This window comes from Macadamia integrifolia, chromosome 7, assembly GCF_013358625.1.
Source record: "Macadamia integrifolia cultivar HAES 741 chromosome 7, SCU_Mint_v3, whole genome shotgun sequence".
Lineage (NCBI taxonomy): Eukaryota > Viridiplantae > Streptophyta > Magnoliopsida > Proteales > Proteaceae > Macadamia > Macadamia integrifolia.
In genome coordinates, this window is record NC_056563.1 from 26,255,351 (window position 1) to 26,281,745 (window position 26,395).

At 38.0% G+C, this 26,395-nt stretch overlaps 3 protein-coding genes and 1 pseudogene across 5 annotated transcripts; 1 reads left to right on the forward strand and 3 right to left on the reverse strand.

The window, feature by feature from the left end:
* Positions 1 to 1,140: 1,140 nt before the first annotated feature.
* Positions 1,141 to 7,522, reverse strand: LOC122085216. 2 transcript variants are annotated; one of them, XM_042653695.1, is made up of 4 exons: positions 7,211 to 7,522; positions 3,724 to 3,805; positions 3,137 to 3,604; positions 1,141 to 2,361 (listed from the first exon to the last, which is right to left on the reverse strand). In XM_042653695.1, exons 3-4 carry the CDS (start codon positions 3,557 to 3,559, stop codon positions 1,666 to 1,668), a joined length of 1,119 nt encoding a protein of 372 aa, XP_042509629.1. In that variant the 5' UTR covers positions 3,560 to 3,604; positions 3,724 to 3,805; positions 7,211 to 7,522; the 3' UTR covers positions 1,141 to 1,665. The 2 variants fall into 2 exon arrangements, with proteins under 2 accessions (XP_042509629.1, XP_042509628.1); XM_042653694.1 differs by lacking the exon at positions 3,724 to 3,805.
* A 671-nt stretch (positions 7,523 to 8,193) lies between these two features.
* Positions 8,194 to 12,523, forward strand: LOC122085217. Its single transcript, XM_042653696.1, has 2 exons — positions 8,194 to 8,578; positions 11,414 to 12,523. Exons 1-2 carry the CDS (start codon positions 8,270 to 8,272, stop codon positions 12,251 to 12,253), a joined length of 1,149 nt encoding a protein of 382 aa, XP_042509630.1. The 5' UTR covers positions 8,194 to 8,269; the 3' UTR covers positions 12,254 to 12,523.
* Positions 12,524 to 14,344: 1,821 nt separating this feature from the next.
* LOC122085220 (GDSL esterase/lipase EXL3-like) lies at positions 14,345 to 18,863 on the reverse strand. Of its 2 annotated transcripts, none has more exons than XM_042653700.1 (5): positions 18,480 to 18,863; positions 17,689 to 17,819; positions 17,337 to 17,567; positions 15,000 to 15,255; positions 14,345 to 14,749 (listed from the first exon to the last, which is right to left on the reverse strand). In XM_042653700.1, exons 1-5 carry the CDS (start codon positions 18,787 to 18,789, stop codon positions 14,559 to 14,561), a joined length of 1,119 nt encoding a protein of 372 aa, XP_042509634.1. In that variant the 5' UTR covers positions 18,790 to 18,863; the 3' UTR covers positions 14,345 to 14,558. The 2 variants fall into 2 exon arrangements, with proteins under 2 accessions (XP_042509634.1, XP_042509635.1); XM_042653701.1 differs by having other exon boundaries at positions 14,658 to 14,749; positions 14,960 to 15,255.
* A 2,145-nt stretch (positions 18,864 to 21,008) lies between these two features.
* LOC122084856 lies at positions 21,009 to 25,972 on the reverse strand (annotated as a pseudogene).
* Between the last annotated feature and the right edge of the window lie 423 nt (positions 25,973 to 26,395).

Genomic DNA, 26,395 nt, shown 5'->3' on the forward strand with positions numbered 1-26,395 from the left:
GGGACTATTCTCTCTCTCTCTCTCTCTCTCTCTCTCTCTAGAAATGCTATCCACCTAACCCTTTACTTATATGGTAAGATTCAAAAGGAACACACTTTGATACTTAGATTAGATTGAAAGTCAATAATTTGAGTATTGATTAAGAATAACATACAAGGGTGAGGGAGAGAAAAAATGGGTGGGTTGTCACATGTGAGTCGCCCCCTCCCTTTCAAACGGCTTAACATTTTGATGATATTATTACATACATGAGAAATATTAGCCTCCTCCTTTCCAAAACCTCAAATTCAACATGGGATGTACATTACAATCAAAGAAAAACTAATTAATCTGATGCATTCTTTTTCCTTCATATTGTGTCCCAAGAATGGTATAATCATTGTAAGCAACTCCTTATTAGATAGGAATCCTTTGGTTTTGGGAGTGCTTATGCTAGTGTTCTTCATCTAATAATGGGAGGCTGCGGTCAATTTATGGAACTCCTTAAGATTGTTTTCTGTAATCCTAGATTCCTACTTCACTTTTCAACTACCTCCTATAATGTTAATCCAAGCAGATGAGTAGTGCTTAAAAGTGCCATTACTCCACTCCTACCCATCCACCCCCTCCCCCACCAAAAAAAAAAAAAAGAAGAAGAGAGAGACCTTTTGACAAAAAACCTGATTTCAACTCACAGTTTCAACTGGATTTATGGAAACTCTTCACTTTGGTAACAATGCAGTATAGTGGCCACATCAGCACGAAGCACATGGGATGTTACTGATCCAATGGGTTTCCTGCGGCATAATTTGATAGTGTAAACAAGATCATACTCTAAGAGTGCTTCACATAATATAAATATTGTATATAAAACTTTTCCTTCTAGAGGGAAATGCTATTGATCTCTTAGTGTCCGGAATCTGGATAGCATAAGACCTCATCACAACCTTTTCATTGCTTTCTGATATGTGAAGCACTAAATGCACAAATAATTTCAAAATGACACATCAGATTTGCATAATTTTGAGGCAGTTGGAATCATATAAAACAATTCCATCATCAAACTGATAACAAAATCAAAATCAAAATCAAAATCAAAATCAAAATCAAGTCACTCAAAGATTTCTAATTTTATCCTAATTTTAGTGATAAAACACCCTCTTGAATGATGCAGTCATGCATTCAACACCCTGGTTCATACAATTGTATAACATCATTTGAAGTACAGCAATTCATGTACCCCCAGGCCACAACAGAATTAAGAGAATAAAGATTAACTATATAGAAAACTGGAGAAATAGAAATAAAGCAAACGCAAACACAACATACCTATATCAAACTAAATTTTTTTGCTGAGTTTCACTCTTCAATGTTAATGTTTCACTTTTCATTTGGTAAAAAATGAAAAAAAGATCTTTTTCTCTTCTTTCTTTCAATACCCAACTGTTTTCTGTTCCTTCCTTTCAACCAACTTCAACAGTGTTCTCCTTTTCAATTTAACAGTATTCTCCTCTCCTGACATCAGCCTTGTTATGGAGAAGATCATCAACCTAATGTTACGGGATGTAAAAGAAAAAATGAGTGGAAGATTCACACGCTATGAGGAATGCCTTGCTCATCATTGATAACACAGGAATTTCATGCACAACCAGTAGTTACTAGGACCTCCTGGTGTTTCAGTTTGTATCACAGAGACCAACTTGACCGAAACATGAGAGCAGGAACTCTGTCTGTCCCATCCATAACATATACAAAACCAGGCTGAAAGCTGAATCTCTTTCCCGAATTGAAGTTCAAGAAAGCTTCAACCTGGAAATGATCCCGAGCTGATGGGCCTTGGATCATTCCTCCCAAGCTCAAACCCCATCCTAGCTCATCTTCAGGGATATCAGACAGTGTAACAGCCCATTGTAAATATCTAGGGTTTGAGTTCTGCATTTCAACCCAACCTTTGATTCTACTACTCTCATCAAGCTCTGTCTCGAGCATCAAACCAATGGATCCAGTAGGTCTATTGTCTTCTGTGTTGGTGGGAGCGGATGGAAGAGAAGCTTCAGTAGGCATACCAAGATGGTTATGGCATCTTAAACCACCAACTGGCACAGTAAGGAAACCTAAACCAGTCCGCGGACTTTGTGATTTGGGCATTTTGTGAATGCCCAGTAGGGTGAGCGTTGTTCCTTTTGAAAGCTGATAGATTACTTGCCCAAAAGTGCTTAAGAAATGCCTACTTCCTGTAGAATCTGGTTGCATTCCCAATCCAGAAACAAACTCAGCCAAACAAGCAGCAACCTTTGATCTTCTAACCAATAATGCAGCGGCAGCATCATGATATCGATACAAAAGAGGTGGTCCCAAAGAGAAATCAGTAAGGCCCCGCCCCTGTTGAGAAGATGAACAATTCCAGGATGAGCCAGACAAGGAAACACTGAAGCACACCAAGATGGAGTTCTACAAGGAAACGTAAGGCAGTACTCGCTGTCTACTACTCAGTACTACTATGATCAAACTGATAACATATTAAAACTATCACCATCCCAAAAGTAAGAGACAGTGCTCATATTCATTAGTCTGGTCTAACTTATCTGCATCACCAGATCTTCTAGACCCAAGTATGGAATGGTCAAATGAGTCAAACCATCTAACTGGTAGCATCTTCCGGATAGTAGAAGTAAACATGAGCAATGATATCAGCAGCAGGAACATTCAATCAGGATCATTGTTTCCAAACTTGGGTTGGATCCATCAAAATCGACCAGATTGGATCAGTATCGGTTGAGACCAATCCGAGTCTTGACTGATCCAATACTGATCCACTGGTATGGATCAAGGGTAAAAAGGTAATAACAATTGATTTTTATTAAAAAGCAGGGGTAATTCTGTCCGATCCAATCAGGATCTGTATCAGTCAAGACCGATCCCGAGTTTTAAAACCTTGATTAGGATCGTTTTCAGTTGGAGATTTGACAATCACGCCTAATTGGCTGAGTCCTCTATTTCCACTTCTGGAGTGGACTTGACTGCGTAAGACTACAATACTATTCTGTCATTCCCTTCCAACAAATTAAAGTGGAGACAGTATCCATGTCCTCAAAATACCACTGGACCAAGGTCTGCCCTTATGTCCTCAAACTACAAATATGATTAAGGTCATTACCTGCTGAAAAATACTTGAAGCGATTCCAACATCCCTGCATCGGGCCCCCACTGGAACTAAGACTGCAGAGCACCAATCACTAATATTTGCTGTATACATCACTTTAGCTAAAGAAAGCGTGCTTCCTAAGATGCCACCATTAGAGCCCTGGCCTCTCTGACTGGCCATAAACTCTGCCACAAGAGAATCTTTCTGCCGAATAGTTGCTTCGAAAATGAATCTTGAATCAGTTCCAGTCCTAACTCCTGCTCTATCAACAATGTCACAGGTCTGCTGTTTAATATTATCCACAAGCAGTAATGCGCCAACAACATCCACCTCTCCTTTTACATGGGTACTTGCTTCCTGAAATGGATTTCCCTTGGAAGATTTATAGAAAGAAAGCATTCTCTCAACCTTGTCCTGTCTGTCCCTCAGTTTCATCAGATCAGAAAATGCTTCTCGTTGCAACCGTTTCAAAATCTCAATCTGTAAATAATATAATGGGAAAATTTGTAAAGCTCAATCATAGAACTTGTTGCTACCTATGTAAGAGGCAAAAACATGTCAACAAAAATTTAAAAAATCTAGAGCCATAGAATAATTACCTCCCACAAAGAAGTTTCAAAGAAACACCTCTAATGTTGACCAGATTACAGTAGAAGATTGCTTGCAATAATTTACCAGAATCTGCATTCAGAAAAACATCAGTGTTTATATTATTCTTTTTGTCTTTCCTTGTCTTCATTTTCTCTTCCCAATGGCCCAGATTTGGGTCATCCATCTGCCCAAGAAATCAGCTTCAGCAGCACAAAGATGCAACCACCAATGAAAAGGTTCAAAGGAATGGAAAACTAATGCAGGATTTTCTTGGGTTTATTTCCGCTTGAAAAATATGGTTCGGAGTTTCAGTTTAGACGGGGCTAAGACAATGGTTCTTGGGTACTTCTGAGGTTATAAATTGGATGGTGTGGATGTAGAGGTTATGCCTAGGGACACTGATAACCTGCTCTGGTCTTTGAAGGTTCAGAAGGTACCGAGTTATGACTTGATACTTTCTCTTGGGATTAACTTTTTGGAATACAAGGCAGGAAGGCTTTGATGAATACAATGAACTAGCATTTAGCTAAAAAGGGACAAGGAGAAAGATTAGAGTGCTTGATTCTGCTCTCAAGTCATGTGGGAATTTGACAGTAGAAGACAGTGGAATGTAGTTTTTCTAAAAGCTTTATAGGCTGCTAATTGGCTTTATATGGGGTAGTTGGCCTTCTGATTGATAAAATTTATAGGCATCCAAAAAGAAAGAAATAAGTAACCACGAATCAATTATGTGTTTGGTCAATTGGTATAAAGTATATGGTTGAAACTGAGGAATGAAAGAATATGCAATATAGAGCAATGAATTGTATTGAAGGGAATATCGAAGTAGAACCCGCAAGTGACAAGACGAGGGAAGGCCAATTGAGATTGTCTGCAAACCATGTGCAATATAGACCGACTGACGTGCTACAGAAACATGATATGATGCAAGTTGGCAGAAAGAAATTTGAAAGAAAAGGGGAGGGAAAAATTGTATTCAGTTAAAGACTTGAAAAAACAAATGGGCATACCCACCGCATGAGGGTCCTGACCAGTGCGGGGTCTGGGGTGGGTCATAATGTACGCAGCCTTACCCCTGCTTCACAGAGAGGCTGTTTCCCGACTTGAAACTGTGACCACTAGGTGGTCTCAATGGAGCAACCTCACTGTTGCATTGAAGTCCACCCTCCGGTTAAACACTTGAAAGTGGTGAAAAAATCACGAGTACTTCTTAGTTAACAGCAGAAATGAGCATAGGGCTTGTTTGAGTAGAGTTCCATAAAATAGTAGGATATTTCACCAGAATCAATGCTAGAGGATATCTGGGGATTAGTGCGAAGAGGCATTGAAAGAATCAGCAACTTCAGTAAAGAAGCAGGCCTGGTGCTGGCTAGAGAGAGAGAGAGAGAGAGAGAGAGAGGGAATTGTGGAAAAGTTGACAACACTACCTAATATATAGGTGCTGTTAAATGATCTGAAAGTTTGAAGACTTTTTTATTTTCCCTCAGGTTTTCTATGCCAGCAGGTGTAGACAGAACCTGAGTTTTTGCCACTTGGAAGGGGATGAGGTAAGTTACCATATGGATATTTAGGCAATGCAAATTGGCCACATGCAAAATTTCAGACTTATATTCAATCATAAACCCTTCATGTATGAACATGCACCCTCTCCCCACTGTTTGGGCAATCATGAATTTTTCAATGTTTTATTTTGTCACTTTGCAAGCTCTCTATGGGTTGAAACTTGACATGTGAGCAGGAGATCTTCAGTTCTAGCTGTCTACAAAATTTCAGCCTTATCCAATCTACCACGTGGCAGAATATGGGGTGCTGTGTATACATACCCTCCACACCGCTAGTTTAGATTGGACTTTTTTCTTTCACTCAGACTACAACCAAAGTGACCACATTTTAGGCATCCGATATTTCAGAGGTACAAGAATTCAAAAGCCAACAAAATAAACTAAATAGCTCTAAACCAACTCCAAAAATCAATAAATTGGCTTTGAATTACTTCTGGACCCAAGTAAACAACAAAACCTATAACTTAAAAAAAAGGCCTGTGTAAAGTAATCTTCTGGAGATCTCCAAGCTATCAAATAAAAACAAATCAATGGACACCTCAGCCACTTAGAAAAAAGAAGGCTCTCCTCTAGTGGCAATCTTAGCTCGCGGGATCCATCGAAACTGTTGTGAGCTTCACCAACTGGCTTTTTCATTCTCTCCTGTTTTCTTCTAAGGCCTTTTTATTGTTAGCTCCTATTACAAGCACACTCACAATAAGCATCTTCTAACTCAGTTGTGTTGTACAATACATCTATTTCTATTTAGTGATGTATCAGTATCATAGAAATCCTATTCTTATAGTCCATCTAACTATTTAGTGATGATTATCTTATCTACTTGCTCCTCTTGGCAGATGTAAGAAATCCACCTAGAGGAGAAGACAGGGTCAAAAAGAACAAAATAAAGCCTAAGACAAAAAATAGATGCCAGTCAAGATTGGTTGTTGAGTATAGCACATTGGCAGAGAAACTGATTAGTTGTTCATTATTCCCCAGTTGCTAATTAATGTTTTCGGCTTCTCCACATGCCACTGGCAGTTCTAACAATATGCGCTATCATGTAGGCCTTCCTTTAGTTTAGGTTAAGTTATTTTCCTTTATACTTTTCTTCACGGTGCGAATTTGGATAAAACGATAATCCCATGCAAAACTTTCATTATGGGTTACAAGGCCTCCGGTTTGTCTAGTAATGGTCATGAAGCAAGTGCTGTGAAGAATGCCATTCACAGAACTGACAGTATTGGTCCACAAGTCTATGCCAATTGTCATCCTCTTGGAATGTTACGCAACAGATTCATAGCAGCCGATTTGTCAGCGATATCATTAACAGACTGAAGGAATTTGGCATATAAGAGACAGCCGGGTGGGGGGGATTGTACGTTACTTGAATTTTTCAAAAAGCCGTAAACTCGGACGTCATAAGTTCGGCTCCCACTAGGCACACCATGGGCCACTCACACAGGGGTGTTTAGTGCTCTTCACTGCTTTCAGTGAAAGTTGAATGGTTCTCATTCAACACCGGTATGACCCGGTCCATGCGGTTGTAGGGTCAGTATGGCCCCGTGAGAATAGTCAGGCCAAAGGCCTAGATACCCGTCGTTAGCCAACAAAAAAAAAAAAAAAAAAGTGATAGAAAGAGCATTGTGATTTTCAACTTCCAACGGTAGACTGCTCTATGTAATCAGGGTAACTGGATTCCAGGTATATATACAGACTATTTAAGAGATGTAGTGATGATGGACTTCGAAGAGGCAGTGTTCCCATGGAAATAGATCATAGAAAATGCAACTAGCAATCAACTTCCACTGAACATTCACAAGCAAACTACCATGATAATAAAAATAACCCATTGTTGCCAAAAACAAGAAAGATAATAAAAACCGGCTGAAAAAAAAGAAAAGAGAAATACTATAAATGAGTTTCGAGAGAGAGAGAAAGAGAGAGAGATTACCGGATTGCGACGAGACGAATCATCCCGTCTGTGAATCACGACCTTGAAGAACTCTTCGGACGATTTCGCGAACCCTTTAATTTTATCAACGACAGAAGCTACGGGCTCCATTGGGTAGCACTTAAGAGAGTAAAAAAAGGTCAAATGAAACCCTAGAGCCAAAACCAGATGAACCAACTGCGATATTTGCAGAAGGGACTTGACTTTCAAAGTTTCAAGCGATACCCTTAAACACTAGAATCGCACGAACAGATTAAGAAGCAAAGTAAGATATTCCCCAAATTCGAATCGAAGGTCCGTCTTCACTCTTCACTCTTCAGTAAACGGAGCCAAAACTATTAGACCAGACCAGACCAGACCAGACCAGGACCGACCAAAGTTATGAAAATTGGAACTGGGATCCAGATCGGTCTAGTCGATTCCGATTCTGGTTCCTGTTCAACTGATACTCACCCGGAATAGATCAAGAATCGATCCGAATCAACTTGAACCATAGAAACCTAGCATGGATTGGTCGAAATCAGGATTGAACTCGATCGGTTCCGATTCAAATTGATCAATTCAACCAATTTGATTCCAATTCTTGAAACCCTTGGACCGACCGATTGACAGTTGAATCTATTGGACCGATTATCGTATCTCTCTCTGAGACGTTTTTGAGGGTAGAAGCAGACTAGTAGAGTCAAATGTTTTATAGTCTACACTCTACACCGCAACCCCGTCATGACTGCAGAGTTATTTACCATCTTACCCTTTAGATGCCTTTTCCTATCTTGTGATTGATACACCAGTTATAAACTTGGGTTCCTTCCAATTGTGGAACACCACCAAGAGCAAGACGGGGGGAGAGGGAGAGAGAGAGAGAGCCACTAGTAGACACTGGATTGGGATCAGTGTGTCTTACTTATTCCAAATCAAAGGCTAGTTTCACCACAAAGACCTGTCTCATTGTTCATAAGTTTATCTTCTCTGTTTTCCCTTTGCCTATGACTGTATGACATAACAAACTAAACCTCTCTTCAGCCTCTTAAAGCCTGGAAGTTATTGGGGAAAGAGACTATGGAGAGGCTTATCCATTCTTCTCCTCTACCTTCTAAAACCCTTCTAAAATCTTCTCCTTCACTCCATCGAGCTGCTCCAGTCGAGGCCGGAAAACTCAATTTTTCGTCTTTTCCACGAACTGAGCTAAGGCGGTTGGGTTCAGTTTTCTTCAAACAGGGAGAGCACTCACCATCTTCATCTTGTTCCTCTTCGAAATTCGCTGTTCAATGTTCGAAAGAGGCTCCGGATTTTCCAGTCCCTGCCCAGTTCACATCCAAGACCCATTTTCTCGATCAGATAGCTGGAGACGATTTAAAGCAGCAGAAAGTATGTCATTTTTTTACTCCCTCCACACCCTTTTCCCTAACCCCCAAAACTGAAAAACCAATGTTCTTTCCTTTTATATTGTTAAATTTATCTTTTTTCTCTTTTTTTAAATGAAACTCTTCTTTTGTTTGGTTATGATCTTTTTATCTTTATGGGTCTCTGTAATTAACAATAATTTCTAAATACCAGAGCAAATCCTTGTAGGGGGGGGGGGGAATAAGGCATATTGAGTCCCTTCTCTTGTCTGCTTTGACTTAATTTTAGGCCAATCAATGGGACTCTTCCCTTTAAAAAAATGGTGTATCGGTTTCGTTTAAATAATTATTGCTATACATGGGTTCTGAGCTACTGGAGAGATTTAGATGCCCAGAATTGAGAACGATGTGAACTTTACAAGCTGTTGCTTACAAAAATGTCTCCTTATCTGTGTACTGTGTAGATATTATTTTCCCTTTTCCTCCAATTTCAAGCATTCTGTAATTTCAGGTTTCTGCGTTAGTTTTAATCAAGTAATATAAAGTTTCTATTAAATGGATTGATCTTCCTGCTCCCACCTGTTTTATATTATAGCGAATTTGGATCATGTTGTGCGTGACAAGGGAAAAGAAGAAAAACTCTAGACTCTGGTATGTGATTGCACACCGCCATCTCTTTTTTTAACGGACGACAAAGAGATTTTATTGGTAATAGAATGAGACTGTACAGACTTGGTATACAACAGCACCAATGGAAAGCCAATGTCTAACAACTGGGACTAAGTGATCGCAGACAAATCCAAAATGATGGGTTACTGCTAAAACTCCCGCCCTCTCCCAAAGCTTATTCATCAGCTAATGATTTGGCTGATTGCATTCTTTAGGAAAAAGAGAAGCTTCCTTGGCTTAACAACTCACGCAGGGGATTAACTGATAGCATACAGCTCCAAAATGCTGGGTTAATGCTGAACGCCCTCTCCTAAAGCGTATTCATTAGCTAACGAATTTGCAGATTGCATTCTTTAGGAAAAAGAGAAGCTTCCTTGAGATTGTGGGGATTTACCTTTTCTGATCAAGTACATGTGTCTAATTTGTTGAGATTTCTTGACACCTTTTATGTATATGGTTAACTGTGAACCATTATTAAGGACTATTCCAAAACATCGTGATGATGGACGTAGAGGAAGTTTCTAGGCTGCTCTTCTTATATATAGTTTTAAGAAAATTTTCTCATCTTTTTGTGCCAGGTTAGACATGGATTTGACTGGGTTATAATTTGGAAGATCAGTTGGAAGTCCTATTCCAGCTTGATTTGGAGGATCTTTGGAGATCATCATGGGAAAATTATTTGTTTGCTTTTGCTAGACTATTAAATTATATGTGATTACTTCTCCCATCTTTTTTTTCAATTAACCCATAGGATACGATTGGGTGCCGACAAAAGTGGAGGCTGTCTTGAATTTGATTTCCTCAATATTCACATCCTAGAGCTTTGCTGCAGTTTCAAGAAGCACCATTAAGTACCCAGTTTGTCAGCTTTAGCTAGTATACTTAGAGATGCATTGTGCATTATGAACTCAATTCCTAGTATACTTCTTTCACTTTCCCTGAGAATATTTGCTATTTAGCATTTCTTATTGTTAGCTCTAACTTTATGCTTGTTATCCATGAATAAGGTTCAGTTTTTTATTTTTGGCATGTCATTGAGTTACTGTAGCTCTCCAGTCTCAGCCAGCCTTTATTTTTAACTTTTAAAATGGGGAGGGATGATGTCTTTACCATTGCTTACAGTGTGTACCTTTCTGTACCTCCTTCCACTCTCTTACACACATTTCCCTCCCTCTGCCACCATGGGTGAAATATGTGCTTGTTTTCCTAGCAATTGAGTGGTTATGTGGACCTGGTTTAAACCTGGGTCAGGTTTTAGTAAGGGTTTGGGTTGGGCCTTAGTTTTTCATCTTTGTTATTGTATTGGGCTAAAGTATATAGCCTAAAAGTAGGGGCTTAAGGGGTGTACGAAAATTAATATTTTATGAGTGGATCCTATTGTTAGTAATGTTAGGCTACTAGAATCCTTGTTAGAAAAGTTGGTAAAGCTGATTGGTTGTTCAAGAGCCCTACATTTAGAAGATTCCTTTGAGTTTTTTTTACACATAGATGTGACCCCCTACGGTTATTGTTAATGGATTAATTTGGTTTGATTTGTAATGGATATGTGGCTCTTCTCTTCTACCTCCTCTCGATTTGGTAGAGAATCTCTGTTTACTCCATTTTCTTTTTTCTGTCTCTCTCTCATGTGCTGGTTGCAAATATCCTTTTATTGTTATTATTGTTATTATTATTATTTTTTGGGGGGTGGGGGTGGGGGTGGGTGTGGGGTTTCATTTCTACAAAATTGCAAATCTTTTACAGCATTGCAAACCCTTTTATAGCACTGCAACCCCTTTTTTAACCTTCTGAAATGAAGCCGCATGGAAATGACAGAAACAACCAATTTCCTGTAATACAATGTTCCTAATCACCAATGAACAATCAATCCATAATAATTCTTCTCTAGGATGGTCCCTGCATCAACTGGATTGCGAGTTGTACCCTGGTGAATATCAATTAGCTCTTTGATGGATGATTATGCTTGCGTCAAGCATGGAAAACAATGTTTCGATTCCGAAGAAATGCTTGATAATTTATTTCTGTATTCTGTCTCCTGTCATTTGACAAAGTCTCATATGCATGCCTAAAGCTTTTAATGAAGAGGGCAATTTGTATATAGTGGCATTGGACTATGGAATTTCTATTTCTTCTGTTTCTCCTTAAAGCTTGATAATTCTCACACAATTAATTTGTTGTCTAAATGTCTCAGAGAATCCCAGCTGGAGCAGTTATACTGTTGTCTGCTCTGGTAGTGTTCATAATCCATCCAGTTCTTGCTCCTCTGGCCTTTGCTACTCTACAAACTGCTACTAAAACTGGGGGCTCTGCTGCTGCTGCAGTAGGAGGAAGACTTGTTCAGACTGAACTGCTAAGTAGTGCTTGGACTGGCTTCGTTGCTGGTTGTCTACACACTTTATCAGGGCCGGATCACCTAGCTGCTTTGGCACCACTCTCAATTGGGCGTACACGGTTGGAGAGTGCTGCTGTGGGAGCTCTATGGGGTTGTGGCCATGATGCGGGCCAGGTCATTTTTGGCTTGCTTTTCTTACTACTGAAGGACCGTCTCCACATTGAGGTTCTCCGCACATGGGGTACGAGAGTAGTTGGCGTAACTCTACTGATCATCGGTGCTATGGGAATCAGAGAAGCATCAGAAGTCCCTACCCCATGTGTCACTCTAGAAAATGGGGAGTGTGATGTTAATGTCCTTGAATCTCTTGAAACGCCAATGGCTGGGAAAAAGAAGATTGGCTTTGCAACATTTGCTACAGGGATTGTCCACGGGCTGCAACCAGATGCACTGATGATGGTTTTGCCTGCACTGGCACTGCCATCACGCATGGCTGGTGCTGCCTTTCTAGGTATGTTCTTGCTTGGAACTGTGTTGGCCATGGGAAGTTACACGGTGTTTATAGGTTCTTGTAGTCGGGCACTGAAACAAAGGATCCCCAGAATAACTGAAAAACTAACATGGGCTTCTTCTCTTGTAGCAATTGCTCTTGGATTTGCCATTCTCATCAGCCAGTATTTTGGTTTTAGCCTGTATTAATTCAAGTCTTATTTAAATTGTCCATTTCTTTTAGCATCCTTGTAGTTTAGGGGGAAAAGGTTCTTCAGATGGATGGGATAAGTTCACTGCAAATTCTTCTTGTATCACGCTTCACTCATCAAGAATCTTTCTTTACTGTTTCTTTTCCTCTTCAAAATCTGTAGGCTTTTATATACAGGAAACCCCTTTCTTTCAGTTTTTGTGGGCTTAAACCTTGGATAACCTTATTTGTGGTGAAGATCAGATTTATTTGCTGATTTCTTGTATTCATTTCGTTTGTGCTCAAATGATCATGAAAGCTGTGGTGTGTACCATATTTTATGTAATTTTTTTTCTAATGCTGTTATGGTAATTGTAACCATATACACATGATAGAAAGCGTCTTCAAGTTCCCCACCCCTTAGATAGTTGTCACCATATGATATTATATTACATATATATGAAGTGAAAGCAATGGAGTGCCAGTCCTCGGGTTTCATTTCTGGGTCTCTATTCCTTGGTAATCAAAAACCAAAATCTATGAACTGGAACCTGCATTTTTCCTTGAGGTTTTGTATAATGACTGTCGAGACAAATATCTGGGTGATAATCATTATTTTCATAAATATTTAGAGCATCCATGTCTTCCTAGTAGATCAATTGATTCAAAATTAACATTTCTAGAAGACTTTACATCTGCTTTCTAGCACCATCTGAAATTATGGTCATAGCCATTTGATTTGTTGGTGTTTTGAGTAGGTCGTTGTAATTGAGGTTCTTGAATGGCATGTCTCATCTCCCTTTGGTTTGTGCTTGAGTGGGCTAATTTTTCAAGATGCCTTTCGGATAAAATAGTAAAATAAAATAAAAAAGTCAGTCCAGTAAGTGATTAAATGACCCAATTCATGACATATAGAGTGCTAGATAGAATATTGCCATATGGATGAGGAGCAAGTGCACTATTTGGCACTTAAAAATTGTAGGGTGTTATCAACCAGATGGATATGTTATTTCTGGTAGATTGGTAGGTGTTTATTAGATCACCTGTTCTCTTTAAAGAAATATGATGATGAACATAAGGGGAAATGAAAATTGGGACTTCTGACATCTTGGAATGGTGGGGTGATCACTGTGTACTGTGATATTTGATTGGATATAGATGATGAATCAGTGGGGATTTAGGGTACTTGAAGATTGGAGTGAGGATGACCCTGTAATGCTTTCTCGGTGGGATGGTACCTGTCCCAGAATATGTACTTGGAGCTGGAGTTATCTGTACATCTAAATGTGTTTCTGTTGCACAGTATCCCTTTGCTAATATTTTCCCACTGCCACATCCTTTAGTTGCCTCTTCAAATCCTGTGGAAACCAGTCATTAGCTGATGGAAACTTTATCTTGTGTCTTATATAAACAGTTGGTTTGGCTCACCTGCTTATTTGGCCAAGACTTGGAGCGACCGATTTACTACATCAATTCAGTTTAGGGTTTCACATTCTTAATGCAAGGCATGATGGTCTTGCATTTTGATTAGATCTTACTGGGTTTTGGAAAACTTTTGTTAGTTAAGATTTGAGAATGGGACGGGGGATATTCTTAAGCTTATACATGCATCTTGTAGTTAAGGTGCTCAAAAAAGGTATTAGAAGGGATTAGAGTTTGTTAACATGTATTCTGGAGTAATGCTCAAAAGGTAAAGCTTCACTTTGGTTGGCTCAAATTCTGGTCATTTGAACACAAATTGTTCCTGATGAAAGAGTGCTGGAAAGGAAGGAAAAACCACCAGAGAAGATGATGAAATTGCTGGAGAGGATAAAGAAACTACCATTTAGATTCTCAATTTTGATGGGCTAGCTAGCATAGGACTACTATGTGCTTTTACACTCAAGGCTGATAGGGTCTGGTTTAGGGTCAAGGATTTGTTCTTTTGGATCAACTATGGTTTAGTCAGTCTTAGTGGGTGACCTTGTGGCACAAAGGATAAGTTGCACAATTACAAGATGTTGATCATAGGTTCAAAACTTGGAAACAGCCTCTCCTGCGAAGCCCCTCCCAAACCTTGCAGTAGCGGGAGCCTCGTGCACTGGATAAAGGCTTTTTTATGAAGAAAAATGTCTATAAAAAGAGGACTTTGCCCGTGTTCATAATGCATAATCAACACTTGATATTTTACTATAATGTAATACAATAATATTTGTGCGACCCGATCAGGTGGGGGGATCAAAAGAGGGAATTAGGAGGACTAAACAATAATAATAAGATCAAACGTAATATAAAGATAAAACCCAGATAAATGGGGTAAGCTAGATGATGGCAAGACAGTAGAATTTAGATGCGATTGATGTATTCTTTGATGATCATGGTGGTGAGTACTCGGTAACCAGTCTCAGTGGGATGATAGCTATCCCAAAATAGAAACTTGGAGTCATCTGGGCAAGTCACAGGGACCAACTCATTGCATAGTATTGAAACCTCAATTTTTCCAGTGCCACAGCATCCATCTTTCACCTCCTCAAATCCTGAGAAAAAGCAAAGCATCTTTTCAGTGTTCTTCAGTTTTAGCGAAGGAAAAAAGATGCTCATCCCAATTATGAACTATAAATAGATTCAGATCCAAATGGGTTTGTAAAGAACCTACTCTATCCTATGCTTGGGTTTTCGGTTTTCCTTCTCTCATCTCATGGTGGAGGAAAATTTTCTTCTTTAGAATCCATAATTTGAAAATATACCTTTCTCAGATAGTGGAGATGATGGGTTGATGATGATTACCATAGGAATTAGGGTTTTGGATGATATCAAGTAGGGGTTTGTAGATATCCACAAAGACAATATTAGACTGTGGGAGCTTCTTGTTGAGGGAGTCGATCAGGGAAGATAGCTTAGAGTTGAAGAGCAAGGCCGCCTGGTTGTATTTCTCTGCACACATTCTTTCTTTCCCTCCTGCTATGGATCTCTGCGATGGTACACACCCTATAGGTGGGATGTCCAGAATGGCGATCCTTCTTGCCCCCAAATTATACAGATCCTGCCAAACATTATCTTGTTTTATTAAAACCCACAGTATATAGCAACAATTGTGTTCATGTACAATAAGATTTTTCTTTTGTTTGTTTTGAACGTAAAAAAAAGGAAAAAACAAAGCAAAACAAAACAAAACAAAACAAAACAAAATAAAATAGAGAAGATTAGCAAGGATGATATCTTCAATTGTTCCCATCATTTTTTAGGAGTTAATTTGTATTTTTTTCGGTAATGGTGGCATTGTCCGCTATGGAATCAAAAAATTGCAAACATTCTTTTTGATTAATGGAAGGTTGATGCAACAATTACAACCGTAAAGTTAATCATGTACCATATAGTTTGGATTGATCACATTTCAATTTCAAGACTCGGATACAATCATTTATCTCTCATGTGCTGCCATTTTATCCTTGTGTTTTCAATCATCAATTTTCTTTTGAATTATCATTTCATATTTCCATTGAATTTAAAATTGACGTTTAAGTAGGGCATCTTTGGGGTCTATTTATACAAAAAATTTCAATTCATCTACCGTATCACATGTCAGATTTTTTTGTCTTTTTCTTCTTTTATTTTATTTTATTTTATGTTATTTTTTTATATTTTTATATTTTTATTTTTATGATATTTAAATTGACATGTCTGTAGGGTATTTTTGGATGGACACATTTTATGTTTTTTTTTTAAAATTGACATATCTACAAAGTGTTTTTGGATGGACATACCTAATTCTGCCACATGGGAGGGTGATGCATGCAACAATTTAAATTTTTGGATATTTAGGACTGGTTTTGGATTAGTCATATGTCAATAAATTTAAACTCGAATTCAATTACTTGCATTCACATTTATTGGCATGCACTCTCTTGGTAGTCTTAGATTTATGAAACTTTATTCCACCACTTTGGTAGTCTTAGATTTTCAAAACTTTATTTTGCCACTTGGGAACTCCATATGAGGTTGAAAATTGAAATGTGAGAAAGAAAGTATAGATCAATTATTTCAGCTCTATTACTAAAAAAAAAAAAATCTATTTCAGTTCCATCCAACTTACCATATGTCAAACCTAGTGCTTCTATAGAGAAGCTTTTATTTATTTATTTTTTTTAAATAATATTTTAAATTTTTTTCTATATCAATAAGTTTATAGGTTATCTCTGGACAATTGGCACCAAGTTCTGGTATGTGGAACGGTTATATGCCAAATTTGACCATAGAAATTTAGAAGCAAAAAAAAAAAAAATATCTGCATTGATCACATGTTTAATTGTTAAGCTTAAGTTTAATCATACAATCTTTAATTTATTTATGTTTTCCCTTATGTTTTTGGTCATTCATCACATAGAAAATGTTTGAAACCCCCTCAACAACCCCCCCCCCCCAAATTGGTGAATTCTATTAGCCAATCATTTTTTCCGCCTACTCACAAAATTTCTGTGTATTATTCAACTTATCTTTGAATAGATATTAGTGATCTTTTAGTGAATGAATTTTGATGCAATAATAAGATTGCTTCATCGTGACCAAGTGATAGGATTGAAATTAGAAAACCACCTCCTTACAAAGTGGGGTAATAAGACTGTTTATTATAATCTTTCTGAAAACTCGTACTAGTGCGAATCATGTGCATTGGATACACTATTTTTAGATCCTACAAGACTAGAAAAACTTCCTGAACCCAATAACATTCAAACTTGTATTTCCATTAGGTGCCCAACACTATCAAATTGAAGCTGAAAGAGACAAGAAGCCGTAGCTATGAGCTGTCCACAAGATTTGGTCCCTCCTAATTAAATTCATGTGACATCAGCAACATATTTGGTATGATAGGGCATGTGATGAATTTCTATCTTTATAATTAGGTGCCTTAGGGATGATAGGCAAAGGAATGACAATCCTTTTTTGGTTTCTTTCATGCCTGATAAGATATTGTTAAAGTAATTGAGCCCATTATGAGAGAGATGTGGCAAGGTTGGTTTTTGTTCTCAGTATATGTTAACGCATTAGTTGCTAATCTTAGTCACTGTATAGAGAAGGGAGCAAACAAGAATAATAGAAAAGAAGATGAGAAATTGAATGACTGACCTGAATGAAACTTGAAGCATAACGAAGCATGAGATCAGTATAAGAAGGGATGTCATAGTTTTTCCTAAAAGGAGTAGGAAAATACGTATTCGCGATGTCGTCACTCCCTGCGCATAACATATATGAGCTCTTTGTTATGATAGTCCTTGTTCTCTCTTCTCCAGCGATCATCATCAGCTTCTCTTTGTATTTCTCGAACAACTTCAATTGATCCGACAATGACAACACTGACTGGTTGTTTCCAAGTAAATAAGAATAGTAATGAGTTAATTAGCATATTTTTTATTTATTTATTTATTTTTCAATATTTGACAATAATGAAGAGTAGGAACGAGATGATGGGGATGGATACCGCTAATTCAGATGTGAGTGGATCAAACCCAGCAGCACCGGAGGCAAAGCTTACGCCTGTAAGGAGGTCTTGAGGTCCCAAGGTTGGGTTGAGATATGCAGGCAAAAGCTCCTTAATTCCCAACTCTTCAACTACAAGCACATATATTTATGTTAGTGACCATACACAATGTCATTGAATGGGGGATGAGGGTATATGATGCACCCTCTAGACTCCATCCGACGGCAATGTGCTTGGTTATTCATCATGCATGATCATGCACACAACCTTTTGCCATATATTATTATTGGAAAAAAGAAACTTGTCACTCTAGTGTTGCGTGCGTACTCCCAAACACATGGAAAGACCATGCTGCCTCTCAGTTGTGTGCACCCTTCCATTTGGCCCATGAATTGGTGTTGCCTACATCAGATTGCTAGAATTCTTTCACCCATTATTAGCTGGAAAAAATTTTCTTACAAATCGGGCGCGGGAATATACTACTCCATGGTTTTGGTCCAATTCCAACCCATCACACACGTGATGAAGTTGGATTGGACCACAACCGATCTGTGGGAAAATTCCGAGTGTGGATCATGTACTTACACGAGGGCCATTCTCCTAGGATTTGATCCATACACACACCGAATTCACCACAGGGCTTTTCCTTACATGGATTCCATGTGTATGGATCAGGATAGTACTAGAACCTAATCTGCTTTCGGAAATTCATGCTAGAGGGCTTAACTCTATCATATTATCGTTAGCGCAGAGAGAGAGAGAGAGAGAGAGAGAGAGAGAGAATTACGTACCAAAGAAATCAGTGGGGACCTTTCCATTGCAAAACCTTCCAGTGGGGATCCCTCCCATGAAGTCCTTGCCATAGGGATGGAAGTTGCACTTCACCACCGTCAGAAGATTATTATTATTGCCTGGGTCTATAATTGAATCTCCAAAGCCAAATATAGCAGGAACCGAGAAGTTGTTCTTAGGTTGAGTGATGAGGGCTTGGTTGATTTGGAACAGAAAGCATGAAACAATAACAAATGCTGCTAATGGAACAGAAAATGTTGAAGATATAGAAGAAGAAACACAACCACTTGTTACAAACAGAGTTCTCATTTCTAAAACTTGTCTTTCTTTCAAGAAGGGTGATGATGATCTTCTCTACTTCTCTTAATAATATTAATGGTGGAGAGGTGGCTCACAAGAAAGTGTAGTTTTCTCGCCTATTGTGTTGTGTGTATTTATACAAGTCTTTCACTACTCTTTTGTATATACTTGCATGGGATGCAGGTGATGAATAGGTGGCGGTGGTTGAGAGTCTTGAGACATTAAAATTGATTGTTATGTTACAAGAAAGTGATAATAATTGAAACTGACCCTTTAGATATAATTATCCAAATCTTTAATAAGACGCTCACCTGGATCAGGTATTTGGTCTAATTGTTCGACATTTATGTAAGGGAAAAGAATCAAAGTTCACTATTAATGGAGAATACGATTGCAATCACTCGTTCTCTCACCTCTTTTAGATTATAGAATTTTTTTTTTGCTACAAATATATAGTAAAATTTTACATAAGCATATATCAAATACCCTTTAATTAGACCTTTTAGAATCAGCATCACGGAGGAATACAAGATATCATGGATATCACACCTCCAACAGACGGGTGTTTCCTACACAAAAATAATAATAATAAAAAAAATCTCGACTCGTTTTAATTTTTCATGTAGATCCATCTAATTTGACCGTTGGAACAAAGCTGAGTTATATTGTTGTTGTTGTAAGTCCATCCAGTTCGACCATCCTAGCTTGCATGATAGGTGAAAACTATGGTAAAAATTTCTTATTTTGATAGTTAAGAACTCCATCAATCATGCACGCATAACCCAGAGCAAGAAAGATTCAATTAATTTTGGTCTTTTCGTTTTAGAACAATTCATTGAACTCTTTTTGGGTCCCACAAACTTATTTACTCTTGGCAACCTTTCCGCCGCACAAACGAGGTATAACGCTTGTCACTACTCTCATGCATTGGGGCTACAAAGTAGGCCCCACAATCGAAAAGATCAAAAAAGAAAGACGCAGAAATGGTTCTAATTTTGTTTGCCACAAAATCTATGTTACCAGAGAAATAAATGAAGGGAGAGAGTTCTCGAGCAAGCCACATTGAGGAGTGCACTGGTAAAGTATATTGAAGGACAAAGAGGTTACTTTATGTGAGAAGGAAAGAGAAAGGCATAGAAACATGATTTTTAAACTTGGATCAGTTGATTCATTCAGATCAGATTGATATTGGGCTAGGCCAATCCTGAATCTTGGCTGATGCATTGGTACGACCCAAGGATAAAAAGATAATAAAAATTATCAATTAAGATTGATCCTTATTCGGGATTATGAACCTTGCAAGAGGTGCCAGTGTATCCTACAGCCCTACCTCAAGTGGATCAAAGAAGCAATCCATAAGGAAATAAGATTCTGTTTTTATGAATGACCATGTACGTATATGTGATCGTGATTTCAACCATTGGATGTTGGGTGAAGAGCAAAAGTGTAAATCCCTTTCTCTCCTCTCCCTATCCAATGGACTTTAGGCCCAGGAGGATCTAAGTAAGTTGGACTGGCCTGAAACAAGCATTTGCCCAGATGGGCTCTCTCGAGTCTCGCTTGTAGACATAATTATGGTTACGAACCCAGAAAATAGAAGCAGCATCAATCCAGGATTGCATTATCCTGGCTCTGGCCCTCTATTACTGGACTTTCATTGGCACATAGGTGGTGAAAGTCCAACTTTGTAAGTCATGGGCCCAGGCCCATAACAAAATTAAAATTAGCCAAGATGTATGACCATTCATCTCTGGACTGATGGGCACAGAAGCAAATAAGGAGAAGAGGAGATGCGAGGAAGGTTATTAAACTCGGAATCAGGTTCCGGATCGGGTCCAGGAGAAGAGTTCGCATAGGACTACTATGTGCTCTGCTCTTAAGGTTGACCGGGTCTGGGTTATAGGTTCAAGGATTTGTTCTTTTGGTTCAAATATGGTTTCATTTAGTCTTAATTCAAAACTATATATCCAACGGTTTTGGATGAAATTTGATTCTATATGAAACAAAATGAAAGAAAGACATCATCAACCTATAAAAAGAGGACTTTGCACACATTCATAATGCATAATCAACAGTTGATAGACCATTATAATGTAATACAAAAATATATGGCCGACCCCTATGGGAGGGGCCAAGGAAAAAGAATAATTTGGAGAACTTACGAGATCAAATTTATTATAGAGATAAAACCTAGATAAGCACAATAACTTCATGGATTTAGTTTTCTTAAGACCACGGTGAACGCTAAATGGATCACCGTGGCCATCATTCATTTACCAGTGAAGGAAAATTTTGTCTAAACTTTAAAAACTAAAAAATATCACATTTGTCACTTTATGCGGAAAAAAAAAAAAATGACGTGGAGACTATATATAAGCTTTGCTGATAGCAAGACTCTTAGAATTTAAAAGAAGCCATTATTGAGTTGTTTAACGACCATGGTGGTGAGTACGCGGTAGCCATTCTCAGTAGGATGAAAGGTATCCCAGAATAGATTCTTGGAGTCATTTGGGCAAGTCACTGGGACCAAGGGGTTACATAGTATTGCAACCTCAAATGTTCCAGTGCCACAGCATCCGTTTTTCACCTCATCAAAGCCTGAGAAAAAAAGCCAAACATCTTTTTAGGTTTCTTCAATACTAGTGATGCAGAAAAAAATAAAATCTTAGCTCAATAACCTGCCTAGTTATGACCTTTAGCCCTAGTCCGTTTCCTGCATCTTTCAGCTTAATTTTTTTTTTTTTTGGTACAAAGCTTAATTTCATTTGTTTGTATATAAGGTAGTCCACTCGATCAAATATAAAGTGGTGGAAATTTAATTGTAAGAGATTCAAAGAGACCTCCCCTAATCTGGGGCTGCACCCAGATGCAACTTAGAAGAGTTGAAATCATAAGATTGCATTTTCCCATCATGGATTCCCATCCGGCAGGTCTATTGGATGGCTCCACATGATGCTAGATAAAGAGGGTCATTTGTCGATATTACTTAGAGGGGTAGTTTTTTTTCACTCACTATCAAAGATATAAAGATATTCTTTTTTCACCGTAGGTATAAATAGGGGTGAGATTTCATAAATGAGAAGTTTCCAACCTTCACAAGTGAAAAGGGTCTCAAGAAAAAAACAAGAAAAAAAAAAAAAAAAGAAGTCAGAATGGTGGTTAGACCGTGGGTTTTCCTCATGCATGATCGAGGGAAATTTTTTCTTTTTTTTATAATTCTTAATATTTTCACCCAAAAAAAAAAATTCTTAATTTGAAAATGTTTGTTTTTCAAGTGATAGAGTTTTATTTTCGAGAGCTCCCCTTGCACGAGGGTATGAAATAACCACCCTGCCCTTCGGGAGGCACGTGGCATGTGTCCAGGCGCAGGGAAACTCTCCTACCCACAGAAAACACCTGTCCATTCTCAAATAGTCAAACTGTAGAGGTGATGATGGGTTTGATGAATAATTACCGAAGGCATTAGGGTTTTGGATGATATCAAGAAGGGGTTTGTAAATATCCACAGAGACAATCTTGAACTGTGGGAGCTTCTTGAGGAGGGAGTCGATCAGGGAAGCCAGCTTAGAGTTGTAGACCAAGGCTGCCTGGTTGTATTTCTCTGCACAGTTTCTCTCTTTACCTCTTACAGCGGTTCTTATCGTTGGCAAACATCCTATAGGTGGGATGTTCTGAACAACGATCCTTCTTGCCCCCAAATTATATAGTTCCTGCCAAATATTGTCTTGTTTGATTAAACCACAATATATTAGAGCACTAGAAGAAATATTCTGTTTGTTTCTATAAAATGTGGAAAATGTAAAATAAATTTTCCTGAAATTGGTTTGAACATAAAATGCAAAATATCATTTACATGAAAAATGTTACAACAAATTTTGGGACCAAATCTAATCATTTATTTCTCACTTGCAAGTATAGAGAGAATATTAGCATGGATTATACACAAGGATGATACCTTTACTTGATCCCATTTATTTTTTAGTACACGGTGCAGACACCTAGCCTGATGGGCTCCCGGCCAAGCCCGACACATTTATAAACATGTAGTACACACACCTAGCTTGACAGATGCTCGACCAGTCCGACACATTTATAAACATGTAGTACACAATGCAGCCATCTAGCCCAACAGACGCTCAACTGGCCTGACACATTTATAAACTCGACCTGAACTAACTCCTTTAAGCCCGACTTAGGCTGACCACTTTAATACTACTTGAAATCCCCATTTTTCCACCAATAAAATTGCAGAGTAAAGAAAAAATCCAAGTGGGTTTGCTCCAATTTTCAAGAAGAACAAACATCTTTAACAATAGAAAATTAAATTTAAAAATGAAGTTTATGTAATTGTGGTGGTGAATTAATGGTGGGTTTGTCAGATATGCTTGAGGCAGAACTGTGCTTTCAATGGAATAAAATTGTCAACTTGAGTATTTCAACTATTGCATCGACGTTGGGAAGACCCGTTGCTAAGACCCGATTAAGGCCTATTTATGACATCTCGATTATTCACAAATTACTCATCTAGTGGGTCACATGGCAGATTTTATGTCAAGTATGGTTCGATAATAGATGTGACACAAGAATGGGGACATCATAGCACTGCCCTTTATGTCTGGATGCATGGATTGCATAATTTTTCATTTACCCTAAAAGAAGAAAAATGAAATAGACCATACATCACATACATGTTCTCTTCGAAAATTATTTGAAAAAAAAAAAAACACCACAATTGTTTCTTTTTTGATGTTAAAGTTAGGAAAGATGAGAAATGAGTGACTAACCTGAAGGAAAGTGGAAGTTGAACGGAGAATGAAATCAACATAGGAAGAGACATCAAAGTTAAATTCCCTGAAAGTAGTAGGAATATAGGTAATGAAGAAATTGTTAGACCCTGAGTTTAAAAAATATAAGCTTTCTGATATGATCGTCCTTGTTCTCTCTTCTCCAGCTTTCATCTTAACTTTCTCTCTATACTCCATGAACAACTTCAATTGATCAGGCAATGACAACATTGACTGCTTGTTCCAATTAAATAAGAATTTATAGTAATGAGGTTATCATATATAAACAACTTATTAAAAAGAGGAGATCGAAAGGAGAGGATGAGCTGGGATGAATACCGTAATATTATTTGTGATTGGATCAAATCCAGCAATAGCTGAGGCAAAGGTTACACCTGTAAGGAGGTCTTAAGGTCCCAATGTCGGGTTGAGAAATGCAGGCAAAAACTCCTTAATTCCCAACGCTTCAACTGCCATGCACCCAAAAAACAAAGCTTACAGCTGTGATCACTATTGATCATGGATGTATTATATACTCTGGGCCAACCCAAGAGAGTTCATATACCTTGCATGCATGCCTGTGACATGTGTCGATCATTATCTTCTACCTTTCAGTTGTATTCATATATAAATATATATATATATATATATATCTACATATAAAAGGTAAAATAGTTTTTTTTCTTTCATTTTAAGATTTTATCTGAAATAAAAATAACGGTGTAAAGATGTTCTACACATAGCTGTGTGTGAAAAGACTCAGTTGCCTTCACACGTAATGAGTATATTTACACCCAACTGTGTTTTGTTGTAGACGGTGTGGCTGGGGGCATGGGCAGCGTTCCTTTCTTCATAAGAAAAAAACAAAATATACGTAGAGATTCTCTAGACTCGTATTATTGTTTCCTCATCGTCACCAACTTGCAATACCTTGACAAAGAGGTTAGGTCCGTAAGGTAGACTAACCATTGAGATCATACTACTATTCTCTCTCTCTCTCTCTCTCTCTCTCTCTCTCATCACTATTGCACTTGCAAGGCAATGCACGTCTGCACGATAGTTAAGATCGAAAGAGTTGAGATCCCCGTCAAGTATTTATCCCACTTATTACCATTTAACAAGTAAAAGGAATATTTTTAGAAACAGAAGGGAAACCTGTTGGAGAAGATCTGAACTCGACTCAAAGAGGCACCTAATAAACCAACAATTTTCTAAGTAGTTCAATTCTAGAGTAATTGTATAATTAATTTGTAAATGGGGAAGTGTTTTCTATCTGGGAGAGTGCCCCAGCGTTTGGGGGTGTGAGATGACCACCATGCTCTTTCTGATTCGATGCTTGAGCATGCACTCTCATTGGCTGGGGCACTGACTCATGACCATGCTTCCAGATAGAAAACATTTATCCTTTATAACTTGCTAATCTATGTAGAGGAAATATTACTTCCCTCCCCTATATTTTGGCGAAGTATCATGTTCCCCTTGGACATTTTCAAAAATATCACTATCCTCCCCCTAATCTAAAAGATTCTCCTAACCGTCCTTTTCTGTGAGAAATAGTTGTTAATCGATTGCTGGGCATTACCAATGTAGGATCTAGGGTTTCAGATTGAAGAGAAGGTGAGTTGTAGAGGTGAATCTTCTTCTTGGATTTGTTTCTTCTTAAAGATTTAGAATTGGTATTACACATGTTTGAGGGTAGTTTGGATATTAAGAAATATAAATTCATGACTCTACAACTATTTCTCACAAAAAGGGACGGTTGATAGAAGAATCTTTTAGATTAGGAGGAGAGTAGTAATATTTTTTTTAAATGTTTAGGAAGAACATGAAGTACAGGAGAGGCAGTCATATTTGCTCATCTATCTATTTTTTCCTTGTTCCTTATTGCTGTCAATGTATATTATATGTACATTGTTCATATAACAATTTATAGTACAATCAATACTATATATAAATAGTGCTTGTCGAACCTTCCTCCTCTACTCCATACCCAATTGGCTGACAATTCTTAGATCTTAATCTACTTGATCTATTTTAATTTTGATTAGTATTTATTCCTACAAAGAATTTCTTTCAAGTTGGTAAATGAAATTTTGGAAAACATACAACCACTTTTACTAAGGATGGTAGACCCTGAGGCAATGGTAAGGTTGACTCCACCGTAACTTAAAAAACCGCCAAAAATTATTTCAAAAGAAGTTATTTCTCTCAGAGAGGGAATGTGTTATATTTTCTTACGTACCAAAGAAGTCAGAGAAGATCTTTCCATTGCAAAACCTTCCAGTAGGGATCCCTCCCAAGAAGTCCTTTCCATAGGGTGGGAAGTTGGACTTCACCACCGTCTGAAGATTATTATTGTTGCCTGTGTCTAACAACGAATCTCCAAAGGTAAAAAGAGCAGGAGCCATGAAGTTGTTCTTATGTTGAATGATGACCGCTTGGTTGATTTGGAAGAAGAAGCATGAAGCAATGACAAATGATATTAAGAGAACAGCAATGGTTGAAGAGAACTCACTAGAAAGTGTAGTTTTTCTGATGAAACGAGTCTTTCACTAGTCTTGTATAGGTGATGAATAGGATGTAGACATTAAAACAAACTAAGATATGACCCCTCAGTGATTGCTTTGTTACAAGAAAGTGATAGTACTCTCATCATGGCTTGCATGATAGGTGATAATTGTGAAAAACAATTTCATAGTTTGATGGCTGACAACTCCATCATGCATGCAAACCCAATAAACCCGGAATAAGAAGAATCATTAATTTTGGTCTTTCTTTTAGAAGATTTTTTTGATCTCTCAAACTTCCTAAATTTTATTGGAAAAAATTTG

What these genes read in the sequence shown, in the direction of transcription:
- LOC122085216 (XM_042653694.1), bottom strand. Translation starts at nt 7,321, where the DNA reads ATGGAGCCCGTAGCTTCTGTCGTTGATAAAATTAAAGGGTTCGCGAAA. An exon ending in ATTCGTCTCGTCGCAATCCG is followed by an intron (nt 3,605 to 7,210) that starts GTAATCTCTCTC and finishes TATTATTTACAG; the next exon opens with ATTGAGATTTTGAAACGGTT. An exon ending in CTTCAAGTATTTTTCAGCAG is followed by an intron (nt 2,362 to 3,136) that starts GTAATGACCTTA and finishes TCTTCTCAACAG; the next exon opens with GGGCGGGGCCTTACTGATTT.
- LOC122085217 (XM_042653696.1), top strand. Translation starts at nt 8,270, where the DNA reads ATGGAGAGGCTTATCCATTCTTCTCCTCTACCTTCTAAAACCCTTCTA. An exon ending in ACGATTTAAAGCAGCAGAAA is followed by an intron (nt 8,579 to 11,413) that starts GTATGTCATTTT and finishes TAAATGTCTCAG; the next exon opens with AGAATCCCAGCTGGAGCAGT.
- LOC122085220 (XM_042653700.1), bottom strand. Translation starts at nt 18,789, where the DNA reads ATGAGAACTCTGTTTGTAACAAGTGGTTGTGTTTCTTCTTCTATATCT. An exon ending in GGTCCCCACTGATTTCTTTG is followed by an intron (nt 17,820 to 18,479) that starts GTACGTAATTCT and finishes ATGTGCTTGTAG; the next exon opens with TTGAAGAGTTGGGAATTAAG. An exon ending in ATGCTTCAAGTTTCATTCAG is followed by an intron (nt 15,256 to 17,336) that starts GTCAGTCATTCA and finishes AATGTTTGGCAG; the next exon opens with GATCTGTATAATTTGGGGGC.